General features: G+C 41.9%; 1 protein-coding gene across 5 annotated transcripts in view; it reads right to left on the bottom strand.

Moving 5' to 3' along the window:
* Window positions 1-17,188, bottom strand: part of ERICH1 (glutamate rich 1) — an 83,433-nt gene extending 66,245 nt beyond the window's left edge. For all 5 annotated transcript variants that reach the window (XM_079142917.1, XM_079142914.1, XM_079142915.1 and 2 more), the window contains exons 1-2: window positions 17,075-17,188; window positions 2,851-2,997 (exon numbers count right to left, since the gene is read on the bottom strand). In XM_079142917.1, the coding sequence (XP_078999043.1) occupies window positions 2,851-2,997; window positions 17,075-17,096 (169 nt within the window). In that variant the 5' untranslated portion in view covers window positions 17,097-17,188. The remainder of the gene's footprint in view (window positions 1-2,850; window positions 2,998-17,074) is intronic.
* Window positions 17,189-17,922: the final 734 nt, after the last annotated feature.

Below are 17,922 nucleotides of genomic sequence, written 5' to 3' on the forward strand. Positions count from 1 at the left end.
TCCTAGACCAACAAGGTGAAGATTTGGACCTACTTTTTCTTCTATAATCTGCAGGGTCTCTGGTCTGATTCCGAGGTCCTTAATCCATTTTGAGTTTAGTTTTGTGCATGGTGAGAGATATGGGTTTAGTTTCATTCTGTTGCATATGGATTTCCAATTCTCCCAGCACCATTTGTTGAAGAGGCTATCTTTTCTCCATTGCATATTTTTGGCACCTTTGTCTAGTATGAGAAAATTGTATTTATTTGGGTTTGTGTCCGTGTCCTCTATTCTGTACCATTGATCTACCTTTCTATTTTGGTACCAATACCATGCCATTTTTGTTACTATTGCTTTGTAGTAGAGTTGAAGATCTGGTATTGCAATACCCCCTGTTTCACTCTTCCTGCTAAGGATTGCTTTAGCTATTCTGGGTTTCTTATTCTTCCAGATGAATTTCATAATTGTTTGCTCTATTTCTGTAAGGTACGTCATTGGGATTTTAATTGGAATTGCATTGAATCTGTATAGCACTTTAGGTAGTATGGCCATTTTGACAATATTAATTCTGCCTATCCAAGAACATGGAAGATCTTTCCATCTTCTAAGGTTTTCTTTAATTTCTTTCTTTAGTGTTCTGTAGTTCTCATTGTAGAGGTCTTTCACCTCTTTTGTGAGATTGATTCCCAAGTATTTTATTTTTTTCGAGGCTATTGTGAATGGGGTAGTTTTCCTAACTTCTCTTTCTGAAGATTCATCACGTATGTATAAAAATGCGTTGGATTCTTTTTGGGTAGGAGCAACTCTAAAGCTTCTGAAAATTTTCAATACACTAACTTCGAGAAAAATAGAAATTACATCTTATCAACTCAAGATCGCCTTGTAGGAGGATTTGCCAAATGGCCAGACAGTCATCCAGATGCTTTGCATGCATACTTTGGGATCTGTGGCCTGTCACTAATGGAGGAAAGTGGAATTTGTAAAGTTCATCCTGCTCTGAATGTAAGCACACGGACTTCTGAACGCCTTAGAGATCTTCATCAAAGCTGGAAAACCAAGGACTCTAAACAGTGCTCAGAGAATGTACATATCTCCACATGACTGACTTTAGATTGGGTGAGGGGGATTTGTAGCATAATGGTAGCTCAAGGTTAAAAGCCATGTATAACCAAGTGTGCTCTTTTTTTTAAAGGGTAGAGTCTTGCAATCAAAGCTCATACTGATATCACTTTAGAAATGGTCTTGAGCCAGTAACCTTTGTACTAGGTTTCAAGAAAACCTTTGTTGAAGTTCGAACCACAGTGGATTCTGTTATGGTTCTTAAATGTTTATACAATATTTCTAAGAAGTTCTCTGGGGTAAATTAACTGTATGTATGTAGGTTATCTTTTTAAAAACTCTTAGTACAAATTGTATCATAAAGTGAACACAAATCTTCAAAACAAGTTTACACTTCGTATAGCACTGATAATCTTCAGCTGAGGACTTAGTGATCATTTCAAAATCTTGACTGCTGATGTTAAAAAAAAATACTGCTTTAATGAATTAAGTATCTGGGATTAGTCTTTGAAAACAGATGATCTTATAATTTTTTTTAAAGAATGGCTTATTTTGTCTTATTCTGAAGTGTGCCAATTAAACTTATGTGGCCAATATTTAATTTCATTAAATGAAATTAATAACTTCATAAAGAGTAAATAGGCTTTAACTAGTATAGTTTTCTAAAGGGAGATTGTTTTAAGACTATTATGTAACTGAATAAGGAAAGAGTAATTTAACTGTGATTATGAATGAGAAATTTTTGTGCTATGTGGATCTTTATGTAGACATTGTTGGGGTGACTACTAGTTATGTTTTATTTTAATCTCATATCATAAGTTGTCTTTTCTAGGGGTGAGGGAGAAAACATTCTTATCTAGAATGAAAAACATTTAGTGTTTTTGTTTATATTTCTGAGATTCATGATACTGAAAATTATACTTTTCTAACAGTTAAAAAAAAAAAAAAGAAATATTTATTTGAATTTTTAATGTCGTCCTATCTTAAGTACCTGAAATTTAATGGAATAATCATTAACATTTTCATATAAGTGCAAAACCGTCATTTACCTGTGCATAGACTGTATCTAAAAATAAAACTCTTAATGACTAACATTAAAAAAAATTTCTCACCAAAAAACAATTTAAAAAAAAATGGAAACTCAGGAACCCAAGTTTGGTTTGGGCTGACATCTATGCATTTATGGGAAAGAAAGCAGCTCTACCCATGTGTGTCTGTACATCATGTGGTCTATTCATTTTTATCTCATAGTTTCCCATTTTGTTAACATTTGTTACATTGCTAGGAAACTAAAGTTGGTAGGACTCCCATTGTAGGCACTCCTACTGACCAAGTGACCTTAGATAGGGCTGTCAGTGGGACAAACATCTGCTGAAGACCAATGTGCAAGGAACATCAAGCACTGTCTCTAAATGGGCAGAAGCTAAATGATACCAAGACCATCTAGGATCAGTACAATGACTGGGGATAGGTGACAGAGGTAGAGGCTACTGTTCTTATTCTGGTTGAGCCCAAACCTTCTACAGTCCAATCTCTTCATCCAGAAAAGAACATCCAAATGAATTCAATATATTATAGCTTAGTGTATGGCTAGGGAGTACTAAAACTGGCTTCCCTTTACAAGTTGATTCTCAACTCACCAAAGTGTGTGTAGAATGACATCTGTCCCATTGACCTCTGCTGTCAAGACTTTTGCAAAGCTTGGTCACTAAAGAGAAGCCCCGGGCTAAGAGGATACATTTTCCAGTGTAAGTACAGATCACTGGGGAAAACCTGAGTATCTAATCCATCCTTGTTTACAAACAACCTCACCTGTCAAATGATGAATATGCTTGCGTTTCACCTTCTCAGACGTTGTCTTCCTGGGTGGTTTTTCCAAAGGGAAAATCTGGGGTGTCTCCTTTTCTTCACCACTTGGAACATTAGGAAAAAGTCTCTTCAACACCTTTTCAACAAACACTATAAAGGCAAGCAATTAATAAAATAAATGAACGCTTTACTATGAAATGGCTTTCATTTGAAATAAAAAGAAATCCTCACCACCCGAGAGTCAAGCAACTGGCTCCCCACACTGATCGCTGGACACCAGGGAACACCTAGACACAGAATCTCAAGCCACCACCCAGACATGCCCTGGAGATGACCCCCATGCCCTGCCCCTCAGAAGATATCCATTTTGCTGCCTGCTGTCCCCCTGCAGGGCACATCTCACAGGCATCAGGGAGGCCAGGCGTACTCCAGGTGAAATGCACACAGGGTTACACTGCTCTTCCATTAACTTCCATCTTCTGCTGAATTCTCCTACAGTGCAGCCCCTGAACCATGGCGAAGTGGGCTTTGGCTCTGGGAACTAGGTACCTTCTAGACTGGTTAGCTCACGTGAAATTCACACAGTTTCTAGAGTCAGGTGTGAAGCAGACCACCTGAGGACACCAGATGGGTTCTTTGTGCATCACGCTCTCCCACCATGTGTTTCACTTCTTTGAATTGAGCAGGTTAATCAAGGAATGATTTCATAAAGTTCACATGGTTCTACCATGTATGTGAAAATTCTTCACTTTATTTTAGCTTACATTCTGCCTTAATTGGAGGTGGGATGGAATTGTCCTAATGAATAAATATTTACATCTTGACTTAATTGTGGCTCATAAACAGGTATGACTTCAAAACAGTATACTGGAAAAGGTAAGAGAGAAAGGTTAATAAAAGGAGCTCTTTTTTAACCTCATTAAATTCAGAAACAAACAAACAACAAAAAAAGTAGCTTCAGAATCACCACCGATTCTATGGCAGAAGCCGGAGTGCCTCACGTGGTGTGTCCATGTGCACAGCAGAGTGGATAGGTGAGGAGGTGCGAGGTGAAGTCCTAAGAGAGAACGAGAGGCTTACAGGTCAAGTAGAGGGTTCCTTGGTTCTACACAAGAACACTCTCCTTGAACACATCAATCCTTCCTGATTTCACCATCTTCTCAGATAACATGTTAGAGCTAACTCCTTCAACATGTGTGTCAGCTGTGAAGAATACAAAAAGGCTCTTTGCACCGTGATAACAAGAACTTTGGTGGGTTTTTGTATCATCTATTAAAACCAACTGCTGAGTGAGGGGAACAGGTGAGTACTAACATCATGAACAGAATGGCTGATGATCTATAGCTCAGTGGATCCTGATGAGTAAGAGGGTTCCTTTCAGTTGAAGTGAAAAAACCTCCGGTTAGGTGGAAAATGTGAATTTAATGATAATGATCACTTAAGAACCCAGAACTGATGAGGAGGTCTTGGCAACAAGAGATTGCCCATACTTGGTTTTTTTTTTTTTTTTTGGTACTCGGGATTGAACTCAGGGGCACTTAACCCCTGGGCCACATCCCCAGCCCTATTTTGTATTTTATTTAGAGACAGTGTCTGAATTGCTTAGTGCCTTGCTTTTGCTGAGGCTGGCTTTGAACTTGCTATCCTCCTGCCTCAGCCTCCCAAGCTGCTGGGATTACAGGTGTGTGCCACCATGCCCAATCACTTTTAAAAAATATTATAAGAAATCATCATTAGCATATAGAAACTTGCCAAAGTGTGATTCCCCATACACTCTATTGAGGTTGAGCAGAGTCCAGTGCAGAAAGGCTGCATGCTTAACAACCCACTGAAATGTGATCACTCAAGCTGAAGAGTCATAAGGAAGAGGCAGGAGGTCTGTGCAATAGTTTAAAAAATATACTATAGTGCTCAAAAGTATAATCAAAAGGAAAGTTCAGAACTCCACGTAATAAAACTGTCATGTATATTTCCTTTAAGTGGCAAAGAAGAAAATGTCCTATTCCAAATAATGACAGTGGTAATTTCTAGAGAAAATAAAAATCAAAGTATACTTAATTTACAGACTATCAATGAATAAGAATTTTCATGAACTAGAACAAATTCTAAGATAAAACTGTAAAAAGGCATTGGGTTTACAAAGGAGGAGGACAGGGAAGCTTAGAGCTTAAAAGACTTGCCAGAACGGCACCAGTTAATAAAGACATCTAGCTGAAATCGTATCTATGCGACAACTTCCTGCATATGCACAATATATGTGTCTATGCATGCCTGAAATTATGAAAATACAATGGCCCAGCAATGCCAAGCAACACCTGTGGCTGAGCAGCTGCCTAGAGCAGAAGGATGCAATATAAAAACAGATAACAATTTCAAAGAACAAGTATAGTTCAAGCCTCCATGGACAAACAGATCACCACTGGGAAACACTGAACCAAAATTCTGCTTCAACAAGAAAGCTGATGCTTAAAAAACTAAAACACAACAGTATAAGGACGAAAACATGCAACATCTGACCTGATTTGTCTACCAAGGCTTTTTGACACAGATTTCTGGACTGACAAACAAAAACCACAAGAAAACACTATAGAACAAAGAGTAGAGAGTATTTTCATTGAATTCAATTTATTACCCAAAATAAATTATATTTGCAGCCTAATTTATGGCAGTTTTCCAATAAAACTACTAAATATTCCAAATTAAAATATTAAATAAACATGTATCAACATCATAAAAAATTTTAAAAGTAAAATTCATGACAATCTTAAAACCAGTCTATACTTACAGACTGAGAGTTGGCAGAAATTTGCCAAGTAAAATTAATATGAAATATCCCTATAGGCAATCACAATCACTGCCTTCTATAATACAGGCAATTCTCTCAGGACAGATGTGTTGTAATCTCAACCATAGGTCCTACAGAACCTAAAAGTCAAGCAACAATTTGCTAGCACAGCTTGCAAAGACCATGGGATCCAAGGCCTTTAGATTCTCAGCTTATTTTATGCCTGCCATTTTCACCTGCATGATTGCTGCAGGTAGCTGTATCTGTCTAGAGGTTCAGGACAGGTGGTTCCTTCCTCAAAGACAAGAACAGGTCTGGATCTGGATGATCTAGGACATGCCAAGAGACCCCTAAGGTCTGCCTGTTGTGGATCCTACACCTCATCTCCTCACTTTCATATCAAATTGGAATCAGTTCCTCCCACTTTCCTTCCTCTTCATGACCTTAATACTTTTTTGAAGAGTGCCATCAATTATTTTGTAGGATCTTCCTAATTTGCGTTTGTCTGGTGTCTTCTTATGATGAGATTGAGGTTATTAACTTCAGGTAATACCATCACAGACAGAGAGTTCTTTCCAATGGAGGGTTTCAGACACTGCCCTGTCTCATCTCTGCTATGTTAACCTTGTTCACCAGGTGTGGGATATCTGCTAGATTTCTTTCTGCAAAGTTACTGTTTTTCCCTTTATAATGAGCAAGCATCTTGGTGCTTCTTGGTGAGACTATAGTATGGTTTGGACGGGAGGTGTCTTCCAAAAGCTCTTGTATGAGACAAGTTGTGCAAAAGCTTAGACATGAAAGGATTGGGTTATAGGTCTTAACATAATCAGTGCTAATCCACTCATGGGATTAACTGAATGGTAACTGTAGGCAGGCAGGGTGTGGCTAGAGGAAGAGGTCACTGGGGGTGAGCTTTTGGGGTTTACATTTCAATGTGGTAAGAACTCTCCCTGTTTCCTGGTGTGATGTCCTGAGTTGCTTTCCTCCACCACACTCTTCTGTCATGATATTCTGCCTCACCTTCTGCCCAGAGCAATGGAGTCAGCCATCTATGGACTAAGACTTTTGAAATTGTGAGGCCCAAAATAAACTTTTTCTCTTTAAATTTGTTTTTGTCAGGTCTTTTGGTCACAGCAGTGAAAAAGCTGACTAAAACAGACTACCTTCCTTTCTCCATTCCCTTCACTAAGTTAGCACCATTTGTGGGTCCTGTCTGCAGCCCACGAAGGGATTAGCTGTGGCATCCAATGGTGCCTTTCTTTTTCCCTTGTTTCTTCTGTATTAAACGGATTTCTTCTGTAGGAAGCTGCTCCCACTTTCTCATTTGTTTATTGGATCATTACTTTTTAATTATTTATTCACTTTTGGACTCTTGAATGTTTCAGTTATTCTGAGAGTTAAAATCTTGTATCATCATTGCATATTTTGTTGCTCAAATCACCCAGTGCTGGCTACCAGTTCCTTCAGTGTGGACCCAGTGCCCTCCTGCAAACAGACAGACTTTTTTCTGCCCCACAAGATGCCACAGTTCATCCTGCATTCTCTCTATCCCCCATCTGGGAACCAGCCCCTTCTACAAGGAGCATGGTATTTAGCCAGCAGGCCTGGGATTTTTCAGATGCTCACTGCTACTACTTTCATCCTTCTGATCACAAATCTAATCACGCCTGGCCAACGAGCTGGAAACGGTGGCGCACGCCTGTAATCCCAAAGGCTCAGGAGGCTGAGCAGGAGGATCGCAAGGTCGATGCCAGCCTCGGCAGTTTAGCTAGATCCCACCTCAAAAAAAGAAAAAGATCATTTTGCACAAATCAGTCAATAGAGTCAGAGGAATATCTTGGCCATCCTTGAAGACAAATATGAAATCTGAGTAGCAGACACAGACAGCACAGGTGTTACCAAGAGTAAAATGCTGAAGTGCCTAAAAGACACATCCACACGCTGCTACCCTCTGTAGGACGGCAAAACTGACAGAGCAACGAAACAGGTAACCATGACGAGCTTGCAACAACTCAAGTGTTTAGATAATACAAGTACATTTTAAGCATGAAAGTTCTAGTCCTTGAAGTCTAAATTCCAAGTTGTTAGTGGAGGGTGGGAAAGAATGTCCTATAAATTCAGATGTGTTAATTCATAAGGATCAAAATATCTTCTTATAGTTCAATCAAATAAGGACAATTTTCCTTTTTAAATTAAAATTGAGCAGTGTCAAAAAAAATATTTCATTATCCTATGCTAAATTTGTTTAAGAGTCTTGATGTGATTTCCAGTGTTTAACCACCTCATGAGCACAGCACATCTTTCCCTTACAAGTTACATAGGAGGACCTCTCTGGCATCTAGTCACTTCCCTGTAGCCCTGTGCAGACCTGTTCCATGAATGCAGTGAGTTTGTGAAGTTCATCCCTGTCCATTCTACTTGTTATGAACATTATTACAAAAGAATTGAGCATTTACTAAACAATTCCTTTTCAGTAGGAGTGAAGCATGACTTTCATATTTAATACTGGCAGATATGTCATCTGATCCATGCATTATTCATAAAGTGTACTGTAAATAAGCACAAGCAAATATGATCAAATGGACATCTTGTTATCAAAGTAGGGCTTTTGTCTTTAATAAGAATATTAACTAATAAATTTTAACCCAATTTAATCCCAGTATCTAGATAGCTAAAAATAAATTGACTGATAAACACATCTAAATGCTTTCACCTGCTATAATATAAAGCAAAAAGTACTTTTGAAAATGATTTTAATTTTTTTAATTACTTAAAGAAGCAAAGTTTAAAATTAAAATCTCATAAATTACTTTCTACCAATATTGCTGGCAGATTCATTGATGAATTTCATTTTATCTCAGCATTTGAGATAGCAGAGTAGATATTAAGACAGGGAATAAGATTTTGTGGAATATAGTAGCACTAGACCTAATATTTGAAAACCTGACCTCTAGGTAGGGGGAAAAGCATTTGATCCTCCACCCTATTTCTCTCCCTTCTCCTGTAATAGTTAACGTAGTAAGTAAACAGTCCTCATATATTCATAAGGGAAGATGAAACCACAGCACCTTGATCAGCCAAATAACATCTATGCATCATAAGAAAAAAAGATTGCTATTTTGTCACTAACAGTGTTCATGTCATTAATTTAAAAGAAATAATCATCTATTTTAAAACAAAAAATATTTTACAGCCACCTAACCCTCACTGTGTTCTTCCAACCTCCAGTTATGAATAAATACCCTGTAAACTGCTTAACTGTTTCCTATAAATACAAACTTTGAGAGCAAACAAAATGTCTTCAAGTGGCCAGTTCACTTTTTGATTAATATTAAAAGCAAAACACAAACTTTTTTTTCTTTCAGGATACTGGGACACTGTATTTTAAGTATAATTTTTCTTTTAGAAAGTATTTGTCATTTTTGGCTTGTTGAAATATTCCTTTTGACCTGATGTTACTGTTGTTTTTGTTTTTGTTGTTTATGTGTGTGTGTGAGTGTGTGTGTGAGTGTGTGTGTGTTAAATAAAAAAATTCCATAAAAATAGAGCTGGGAGATCAGGTTCTGGGAGGCAAGCTTTTGCTGCAGGCCCCCAAAGACTTGAGCTATGTGCTATCACGTGGACCAAATGAAAATTGCCTACTGATCATAATAGGCACCCTAACACTTCAGGTCAGTCCCCTTCTCCTTTTCCTCACACCTCATCAGTATGCTCTTCTTCCAGCAGTGGAAGCAGGTTTTAACTTGAAACTCTAGTGTCTGTCACAAAGCAATCACCAGAAAACAAAACAGGGAATGGGTGTTTAATGCCAATAGGAAAAAAAAAGCCTGCAGGAAAATAAATATAAACCAAGCAGGACAGGCAATCAGAATTGAGAAATGATGGACACAACAAAAGGTAGATGTGAAGAAAAACATCCAAGCTAAAATTAATATGTTGCAATACCAGAGAAATTAAGTCTCCTTTCCATACGAGAACTCAGTTAATTTATTACCATTTTCAGAAAGGACTGCTGTCTACACTTGCTATTTCAATTTAAAGAGAGAAGCCAAATAAAAATCTTCCAGTAAAGCATTCTTTGGAAATCAGACACTTAGGAAAAACTGTAACCTCAGAAAGAAATGGAAGTTTGGTTGTTGATAGTAAACCTATTTATTTGAACTCTTCAGTGCAGGTACTTGGTTTAAAATCAGACAATTGGGTACATAAAAGATTTTGTTCCATTCCAACAAAGGTGTTAATGGCAGCATTTCAAGGAATTTTTTTTTTTTCTATTTTGTCTAAAAAGCTCTTCCAAGACAGAAAGCAAAAAATCCAATGAGGAAGTGCCACATTGTTTCTGGAAATCTTCTTATCCCAGGTATTTTTTTTTTAATTTAAGTAATATTTTTTCTTCTTAACTGACACATAGTAGTTGCATGTTTACGGGGCACAGTGTGATAACTCAATGCATGTACATAATATGTGATAATAAAATCAGGATAATCAGCGTCTCCATCCTCACGTCATTTCTGTGTGTTTGAAGCCTTCGCGCTTCGGTTCTCTGGTTCTTTTTCTAAAGTACAGATTGCTGCTAACTATAGTCACCTCACCGTGCTATCAGTAGAATGCTAGAACCTAAATGCATTTTGGGACCCATTATCCAGCTCTTTCTGTCTCCCTCTCCCTGGTCTCAATGATCACTATTCTACTTCCATTTCTCTGAGATTTCACAGATGAGTGAGAATATGGAGTATCTGTGTTTCTGTATATGCCTTATTTCACTTTACAAATGTCCTTGACTTCCATCCATGTTGCACAAATGACAGATTTCACTGATCGTGGGAAAATGGGTGTACACTCCATTTGACAGGCTCTCATGGAAAAAATATTTCTTCTATAATATTCCTTTCTTAAGAAGGAAAGTAAAATGAAAAATATTGAAAGCATCCATGATCTTTGAGACCACAAATACTATCCCCTATTAATGTCATGAATATTTTTATTTTCTTAAAAAAATTTAGGGGCTGGGGTTGTAGCTCAGTGGTAGCGTGCTTGAGGCACTGGGTTTGATTCTCAGCACCACATAAAAAATATTTTTAAAAATTTTAGATTGCAAAAGTAACATTTTCTCCTTGTTAACTGTGAACATAATATACTTCAGTTAAAATAATATTTATACATTTCATTTTACTGATACTGGACACCTAGAAAACTCTGGTGGTGGAAGACATTAGGAATGTCGTTCACTTGTGATTCTCTAACAGAAACTTTCAAAACATTTCTCATTCCTAGTGGAAAAGTGAGGCTTTCATGGAAAAAAAAAAAAAGTACAATTAATTTGGGGATTTGAGGAAAGAAATTAGTTCAAAAAGAACGACTTTCAAAAAGTGAATGTTTGAGGGGGACAGTGGTGCATGCCTGCAATCCCAGTGGCTCCGGAGGCTGAGGCAGGAAGATCAAGAGTTCAAAGTCAGCCTCAGCAAAAGCAAGGCACTAAGCAACTCAGTGAGACCCTGTCTCTAAGTAACATACGACTGGGGATGTGGCTCAGTGATCAAGTGCTTCTGAATTCAATCCCTGGTATAAAAAAAAAAAAAAAAAAAAAAAAAAAAGCGAACATTTATGGGAAATTATACAATTGATTGGACATGCCTACAAAAATTACATTAAGATAAAAGAGACCATACTATAACATGTTAACTTAAAATGTGACTTCTACTTGGGAGGGTGAAGTAGGAAGACTGTAGGTTTGAGGTAAGCTTAGGCAACTTAATAGAGACTTTGTCTTGTTAAAAAAAATAAAAATAAAGAGGGGTGGGGATGTTGTAGCTCAGAGGTAGAGCATACCTGAGTTCAATCCCTGGTACTGCAAAAAATAAATAAAATGCTACTTTTTCATATTTTGTTTTGAGAGAAAAACACAGAACAGGTTTATGACATACCTTTATAAGAGTTTTCACTTAATAGATTTTAATTAGATTTTAGAACAAGAGTAAACAGGTTTTTAAAAATTATATTTGAATGAAAATTTGCTGCTGAATATAAGAACAGAAATGATCATTAATAAGAACTTTCATTGTGGCCAGTTTGATGTTATTCCCTCCTCACCTTACCGTGTTGTATTAAAGAAAATCTCCCAAAACATTACCACTAAAACCATAAAACAAAAACAAACCAAAATTAGTTTTTATCAGTTTAAACTATGAAAAGTTCTCATCTCAGTAAATGCCAAGTTCAGTTACTCCCTTTTTCATCCGGACATTTATTTTGTTTGAGAAGGCACTTTAAATTTTCTTGGGGTTATTGAATTTCTTGAAAATCTGATATTTTGAACTCTCTCTTTTCAGCAAAAATTATTTAAATGCTGATTAAATACATGCCTGCCTTCTCATTGATTATAGTAAAAATGACATTCACTTTTTTTTCAATTTTATCCTTATAATGAGGCAGAATAAAGGAATAAACTGAAAATAGCATTGTGTCACTTTATAAGAATTAAGTGAAGTACATTAATTTGATGAATGATAAATACTTAATGAGTTTCATGATACAATTATAAATGGAAAAATTAGTTAAGAATTAAGCAAGAGTTGGCAAGTTTTCTGAAATAATAATTAAAAAATAGTACTGCAAATAACTCAAGAACATTTTTAGAATCTTCAATCATGACCAATCTGACATGGTATCCTCATGTAAGTAGTAGAAATACACTAGATATTGTTTTCTACCAAAACTGTAGTATTTAAAACAACAACAACAACAAAAAAACAATTCTAAGCAAATTTTGCCCAAAGCTTTTCCTTATAGTTTTTCAGTAATTCTTATTGTCTTATGAACTGTTCGTAAGCATTTTAAATTTGTGTGAGGCTGCAATTACTTTCATTACGGATGGTAAAGTGCCTTAAGAGAGGAGCAAGCAGCACGTTCTGGTTGTGGTACTGCTACAGACCAAAATGGAACCCTAGGCAAACCACTTGTGTTATCATTGCTATTTTCTCACCAAAACAGGTTAGGCTAAAAAATGCCAGCCAGAAAGTAATTCAGAAAGTTGTCTTTATTATAATTCAAAGATGGGCAAACTATAATTTTCACTCCATTGATTTTTTCCCCAGTTTTATTAACATTGTTTTTTCCATTAGACAGAGCCTAACTTCAAAGCAAAGGATTTGTAACAGACAAAAGTGTTCTATACCAAGAAGACCCACCTCATTCTCACAGGTAGGTTCTATGGCTCAACAGATGAGAAAGCTATGGCAGAAGACAAATACTCGGAAAGAGCTGTCACCTCTGCACCTACCCTGCCTTGCCATGTTTTCCAGAGGACGATACGAGCTACAGCTGCCTACTGTCTGCATCCTCAAACCCATCATATTTTATGGAATCACACTCCTTTATGTCTTTAATGCAGGACCTTGTACTTTCTGGGCACCGGCTCTCGTCTCTCAAACACAAGCATCTCCCTCACCTTAAGCATAGTAACACAGGCATCACCTGTTTAATACTTCTCTCATTATCTGCACTGTTCTTTCCTTACAGGCAAAGCAGACCCCAGTGCCTTGTCTCCTCCCATGCCTTAGGAAACAGAATCAGTGACAGTAATCAGCTGGATGCCTCTACAGACCCACACGTGATGGACATTACTTGACTGACTCCTCACAACTTACCACTGTTATTGTCTGTTTTACAGATGAGGTGTCCCATAATTACTGGGAATTAGCTCTGAGGCCCTGGATCAAGTGGATTGAACTCAGGGCCCATTTCCCACTATGAGCTTGGCCTTGAGTTCCTGAGAAACAGGTCGCCAGAGAAAGAAATCCTCATGGCACTTCACCCCCTTTTCTCAAGCTTCTACTTCTACAGTCTCCAACCAAACCCAACTTTGACTCTGCTCTACCTAGAAATTGTCTGCAGCTGCCCCTGAAAATCTGCTCCAAGTCTTAGCAGCTTGCTCATCACCACTCGCAGCCTCTTCTGGGAGATCCTTCTACATCCATCCCCCATCCTCTCTCTCCTCCAGCTGTCACCATTCCCACGTAAACACCTCACCACACACTAGCTAGCCTTCCCATAGCTGCTGCAGTCTCTTCCCACATTTATTTGCCCACTTTTAGGGTTATCTTTCAGGGACTCAGCACTTTCCCTAGTCTACTCAGAACCACAATACTGTCTACCCACAGACCAGAGTGTCTCCACGACTAGGCTCCAACACAGCATCTCATTTTGCCAGCATTCTCTAAACTCCCTGTTTGCATAAAGCTCCTTCCTTCCTACAGGAAACACTTCCTAAGCATATTCTCAATCCTTACAGATCTCTGGAAGGGAAACAATTCCTGTTCCCAGGATGAAAGTAAGACATCATACCAAGCAAAGAAATCACAGTGACATAAACACTGCTGGGTTTTTTCTGCAGGCAACTGAGTGACAATCCATTTAACTACACAGAAGCTACTAACTTGACCAGAACAAAAGCTTTGCCCCATCAGGGTCACCCTGTACCCTGCCATCAAAGAGAAGTAAAACAGGTAGATTTCTACAAGTTACTTCATGACATATTCTACTCCTAGTAACTAAATGTGCCCAGACAGGCACGGGGGAGTCATCTGGTAGGGAAGGGGCAGGAATGCTCAACTGGGCAGGCAACAGACACAAGTCATTCATTCCCACTTAACTGAGCAGCTTTTGAGGTAGGATCAAAAGATGACTGCAGCTGGGATCCTTCCTTGAGGAGCACATGGCCCTTAGGAGAGCTGCAGTCGTCAAACCTTTCCCTGTCCACTGTGACTCTGACCATCTGCCACAGCCCTACCAGAGTTAGCACTGAGTTCTATGTTGAACATTCACCCAATCTCACCAAGGAGAATCGTAGTCACTTCCAACCATATCTCAGACATGGTACTCGTCATGTGATTCTCTTCAGTTGAGGTTCATTCATTGTTAAAACTGCATGGTAACGCTCAGAGGCTCAAGAAACATCCCTCCACCACTGTTTGGACATTTTTCCAGCATAAAATAGAATACATCTAAAATTTTTTTTGACATCCTTCCCATTAATCCTGCAGAGTTCTGCTTTAAAATGTAATAGGAGAAATTGTTCTATTACATTTCCTAGCCAAAGTAATGTACTTTCAGGAAAACAAAAACAAAAACAAAACCTTAGAATCCATGCTTCAGAATGACTCATCCCTTAATCATTTCAAGCTTTCATGGCCCATTCCCACGCCCACTGAGAGAACAGTCTGGCTCCCTCAGACCCCTACCATAAACCAGGGCATAGCCTTGTACTGCACCAGTCTCAGCATAAAGAGGAATGGGATTTTTTTTTTTTTTTGATCCCTTTGTGGTCTGTTGTCTGAGGCAGCTGATACACTCAGAGATGCTGGCTGGCTGAATAAACAACACTGGCTCAGAGCTGTGCTACCTTCCACTCAATGAAGACCACTTGGGCTGTGCAGTACCCTTGCTCATTTCCTCCCATAAACACACAAAGCCTCCCCCACCTCTCCCACCTCAGGGATGCAAGGTTCTTGAAGAGCAGCTGGACAGTGAGAGATGTCAATGAAAATCCCAGCCTAGTCTCCTCCATCAGTCATACACTTTCCTAACTGTAACACTCACCACAAGCCACACAAGAGGGGACTGCTGAAGAGATCAGCTCTGGTTTCAGGCTTCAACAAATTATAAGTGCACAGAAATTTTATTTCACTTCAGATCTCCCAAAAGTGTTTCTCATAGGTTAAGTGTTTCCCAGCAGAAGAGCTCTTCAGTGATCTTCTTGTGATGCAGAAAAATAATATTGTTTTTCACTTACATTTTATAATTTCAGGATTTATTAATCCATCCTTCCAAATCACAATGTTCTTTAATATGATTTACCTGATGCTTGTGTCACTTATTCACTAAGAAAAGAAGGCTATTTCAAGAGAAAAGATTTAAGAACTGATTAAATAATCAAACTCATTTTAATTTAGGGATTTCAGAAAGGTTTTTAAAGTTGACTAGGAGTACTACAAATGATATAATATTGTGTAGAAAACAGCATTTAATTTTATATTTAGAATGTCACAAATATAAGTAGGAATGCAAGAAGATTGGGGTGTGGAATCAACCCAGAAGGCAGGAGACAGCTTCTAGGTCTGTTCCGCAAACCTTAACATTCAATCAACGGAGCACAGTTCAACCTCTCCCAGTGGAGAGCTGTAAAAATAGTTTGGATACTCATTAAAGTATGTTAATGTCTGTTTTGGAGCCTAACATCTGATTGTTCAGAGACTGTTAAGTCATTTTTAATATGTGAGATGATCTGGTTTTTGTAGCCAGCCGAGTAGGTGAAAGTCAGAACTCACTGGAACCCAAGAGAAGGGGAAGTCCTGGTGTTTTCTGAACAGGAAGAGAGAATGGTGGCTCCAAGCAAATAGCCACTAGCGTTCAAAGGCAAAACCGAGGTCCACACAGAGGGAAAAGTTCGTCACAACCAACCTCTCTTCCCGGAGCCCTGGAGAAACTCTGAGCGCAAAGAGCGCACCGCCAACTCCTCCACCCGAGGGGAGGCTCAGCCTCCCGAGCGCTTGGCTTCTCCGGGTGGTCCCGGGACGGGCGCTCCCCTCCCGCATCGGGGGTCTCTCCAGTGCTCAGAGGCGCACGGCCGCCACCCGCGCCCTCCGCTCCGCCACGTCCCTCCCCGCCAGCTCCCTTCCGCCCACGCCCCTTCCCCGCACCACCTTCCCCCCGTCCCGGCGCCCCTTCCGCGCACCACCTTCCCCCCGTCCCGGCGCCCCTTCCCCGCACCACCTTCCCCCGGTCCCGGCGCCCCTTCCCCGCTCCACCTTCCCCCCGTCCCGGCGCCCCTTCCCCGCACCACCTTCCCCCCGTCCCGGCGCCCCTTCCCCGCACCACCTTCCCCCCGTCCCGGCGCCCCTTCCCCGCACCACCTTCCCCCGGTCCCGGCGCCCCTTCCCCGCTCCACCTTCCCCCCGTCCCGGCGCCCCTTCCCCGCTCCACCTTCCCCGGTCTCGGCGCCCCTTCCCCGCTCCACCTTCCCCCCGTCCCGGCGCCCCTTCCCCGCACCACCTTCCCCCCGTCCCGGCGCCCCTTCCCCGCTCCACCTTCCCCCCGTCCCGGCGCCCCTTCCCCGCACCACCTTCCCATCGTCCCGGCGCCCCTTCCCCGCTCCACCTTCCCCGGTCTCGGCGCCCCTTCCCCGCTCCACCTTCCCCACGTCCCGGCGCCCCTTCCCCGCACCACCTTCCCCCAGTCCCGGCGCCCCTTCCTCTCGTCCCGGCGCCCCTTCCTCTCGTCCCGGCGCCCCTTCCCCGCTCCACCTTCCCCCCGTCCCGGCGCCCCTTCCCCGCACCACCTTCCCCCAGTCCCGGCGCCCCTTCCCCGCTCCACCTTCCCCCCGTCCCGGCGCCCCTTCCCCGCACCGCCCCTTCCCCGCACCGCCCCTTCCCTTCGCCCGCCTACCGTGCCTCCGGCGAGCTGACATGGCCTAACCGGCTGCGACCCCGCTGCCCACCCAGGGGCCCGACGCGCGCCGGCGCTTCCGGAGTCCGCCAGCCTAGGCCCGTCCACGCCAGCGGATTGTCCAATCCAGGCCCGAGCTGCCTGCCTGGTACGTCCGCCATCCGCGTTCCGTCTTCGGATTGGCTCGTTCCAGGGTCCGGGCGTGCCCGACCTGAGGCCCCGCCCCCACTGCCTGGCCGCGGAGCCTGCGCGGAGGGCGGAGGAGGCGCGGTCTCGGCCCGGGCGGGTGCGCGCCCGCGGAGGTTGGCACTTGGGCGCCGCTCGGGGCGCGAGCGCCGGGAGGTGTGGGCTGGAGGGTCAGCCTCCCAGGCCTGCGGGAGCCGGGCCCGGGTCGCCCGACCCGCGCTCCGCTGCAGCGCCGCCTCTGCAGAGTCCGCCAGCCCTTCCCGGCTGCTCTGCACTCGAGCGACGACCCGGTTCTTCGTCGACACCTGCTCGACAGATTCTCGAGTGTGGACCGCACGTTCTGCATGGCGGGCGGACTCCCTCGGACCGCGGCCGGGACCCTGCGCTGCCCCGCCACGAGTGCTCCGGGGAAAGCAAGGCCGGAGGAGGCGCCTTGATAGGGAAGGTGAAAGCCGCGCGGCGAGTCGCCACGAGCTCGGCTGCCCCGGAGCCGCGGGCGGCTCGAGTCAGCCTTGGGCTTTCCAGGGAGCGACGGCCGAGAGAAGTGGGCAGTGTAGGGTCTGGAGGCGGTTAGCGCTGCTGAGAGTGGGTTTCTGTGGGAGGCGTTCGGAGGCTACTTCGAGTTAAATGCAGTAAGAAAGAGGCCATTGGCTTGCTTCCGA

The sequence above is a fragment of the Sciurus vulgaris genome (assembly GCF_902686455.1).
Source record: "Sciurus vulgaris genome assembly, chromosome: 5".
Taxonomy (NCBI): Eukaryota; Metazoa; Chordata; class Mammalia; order Rodentia; family Sciuridae; genus Sciurus; species Sciurus vulgaris.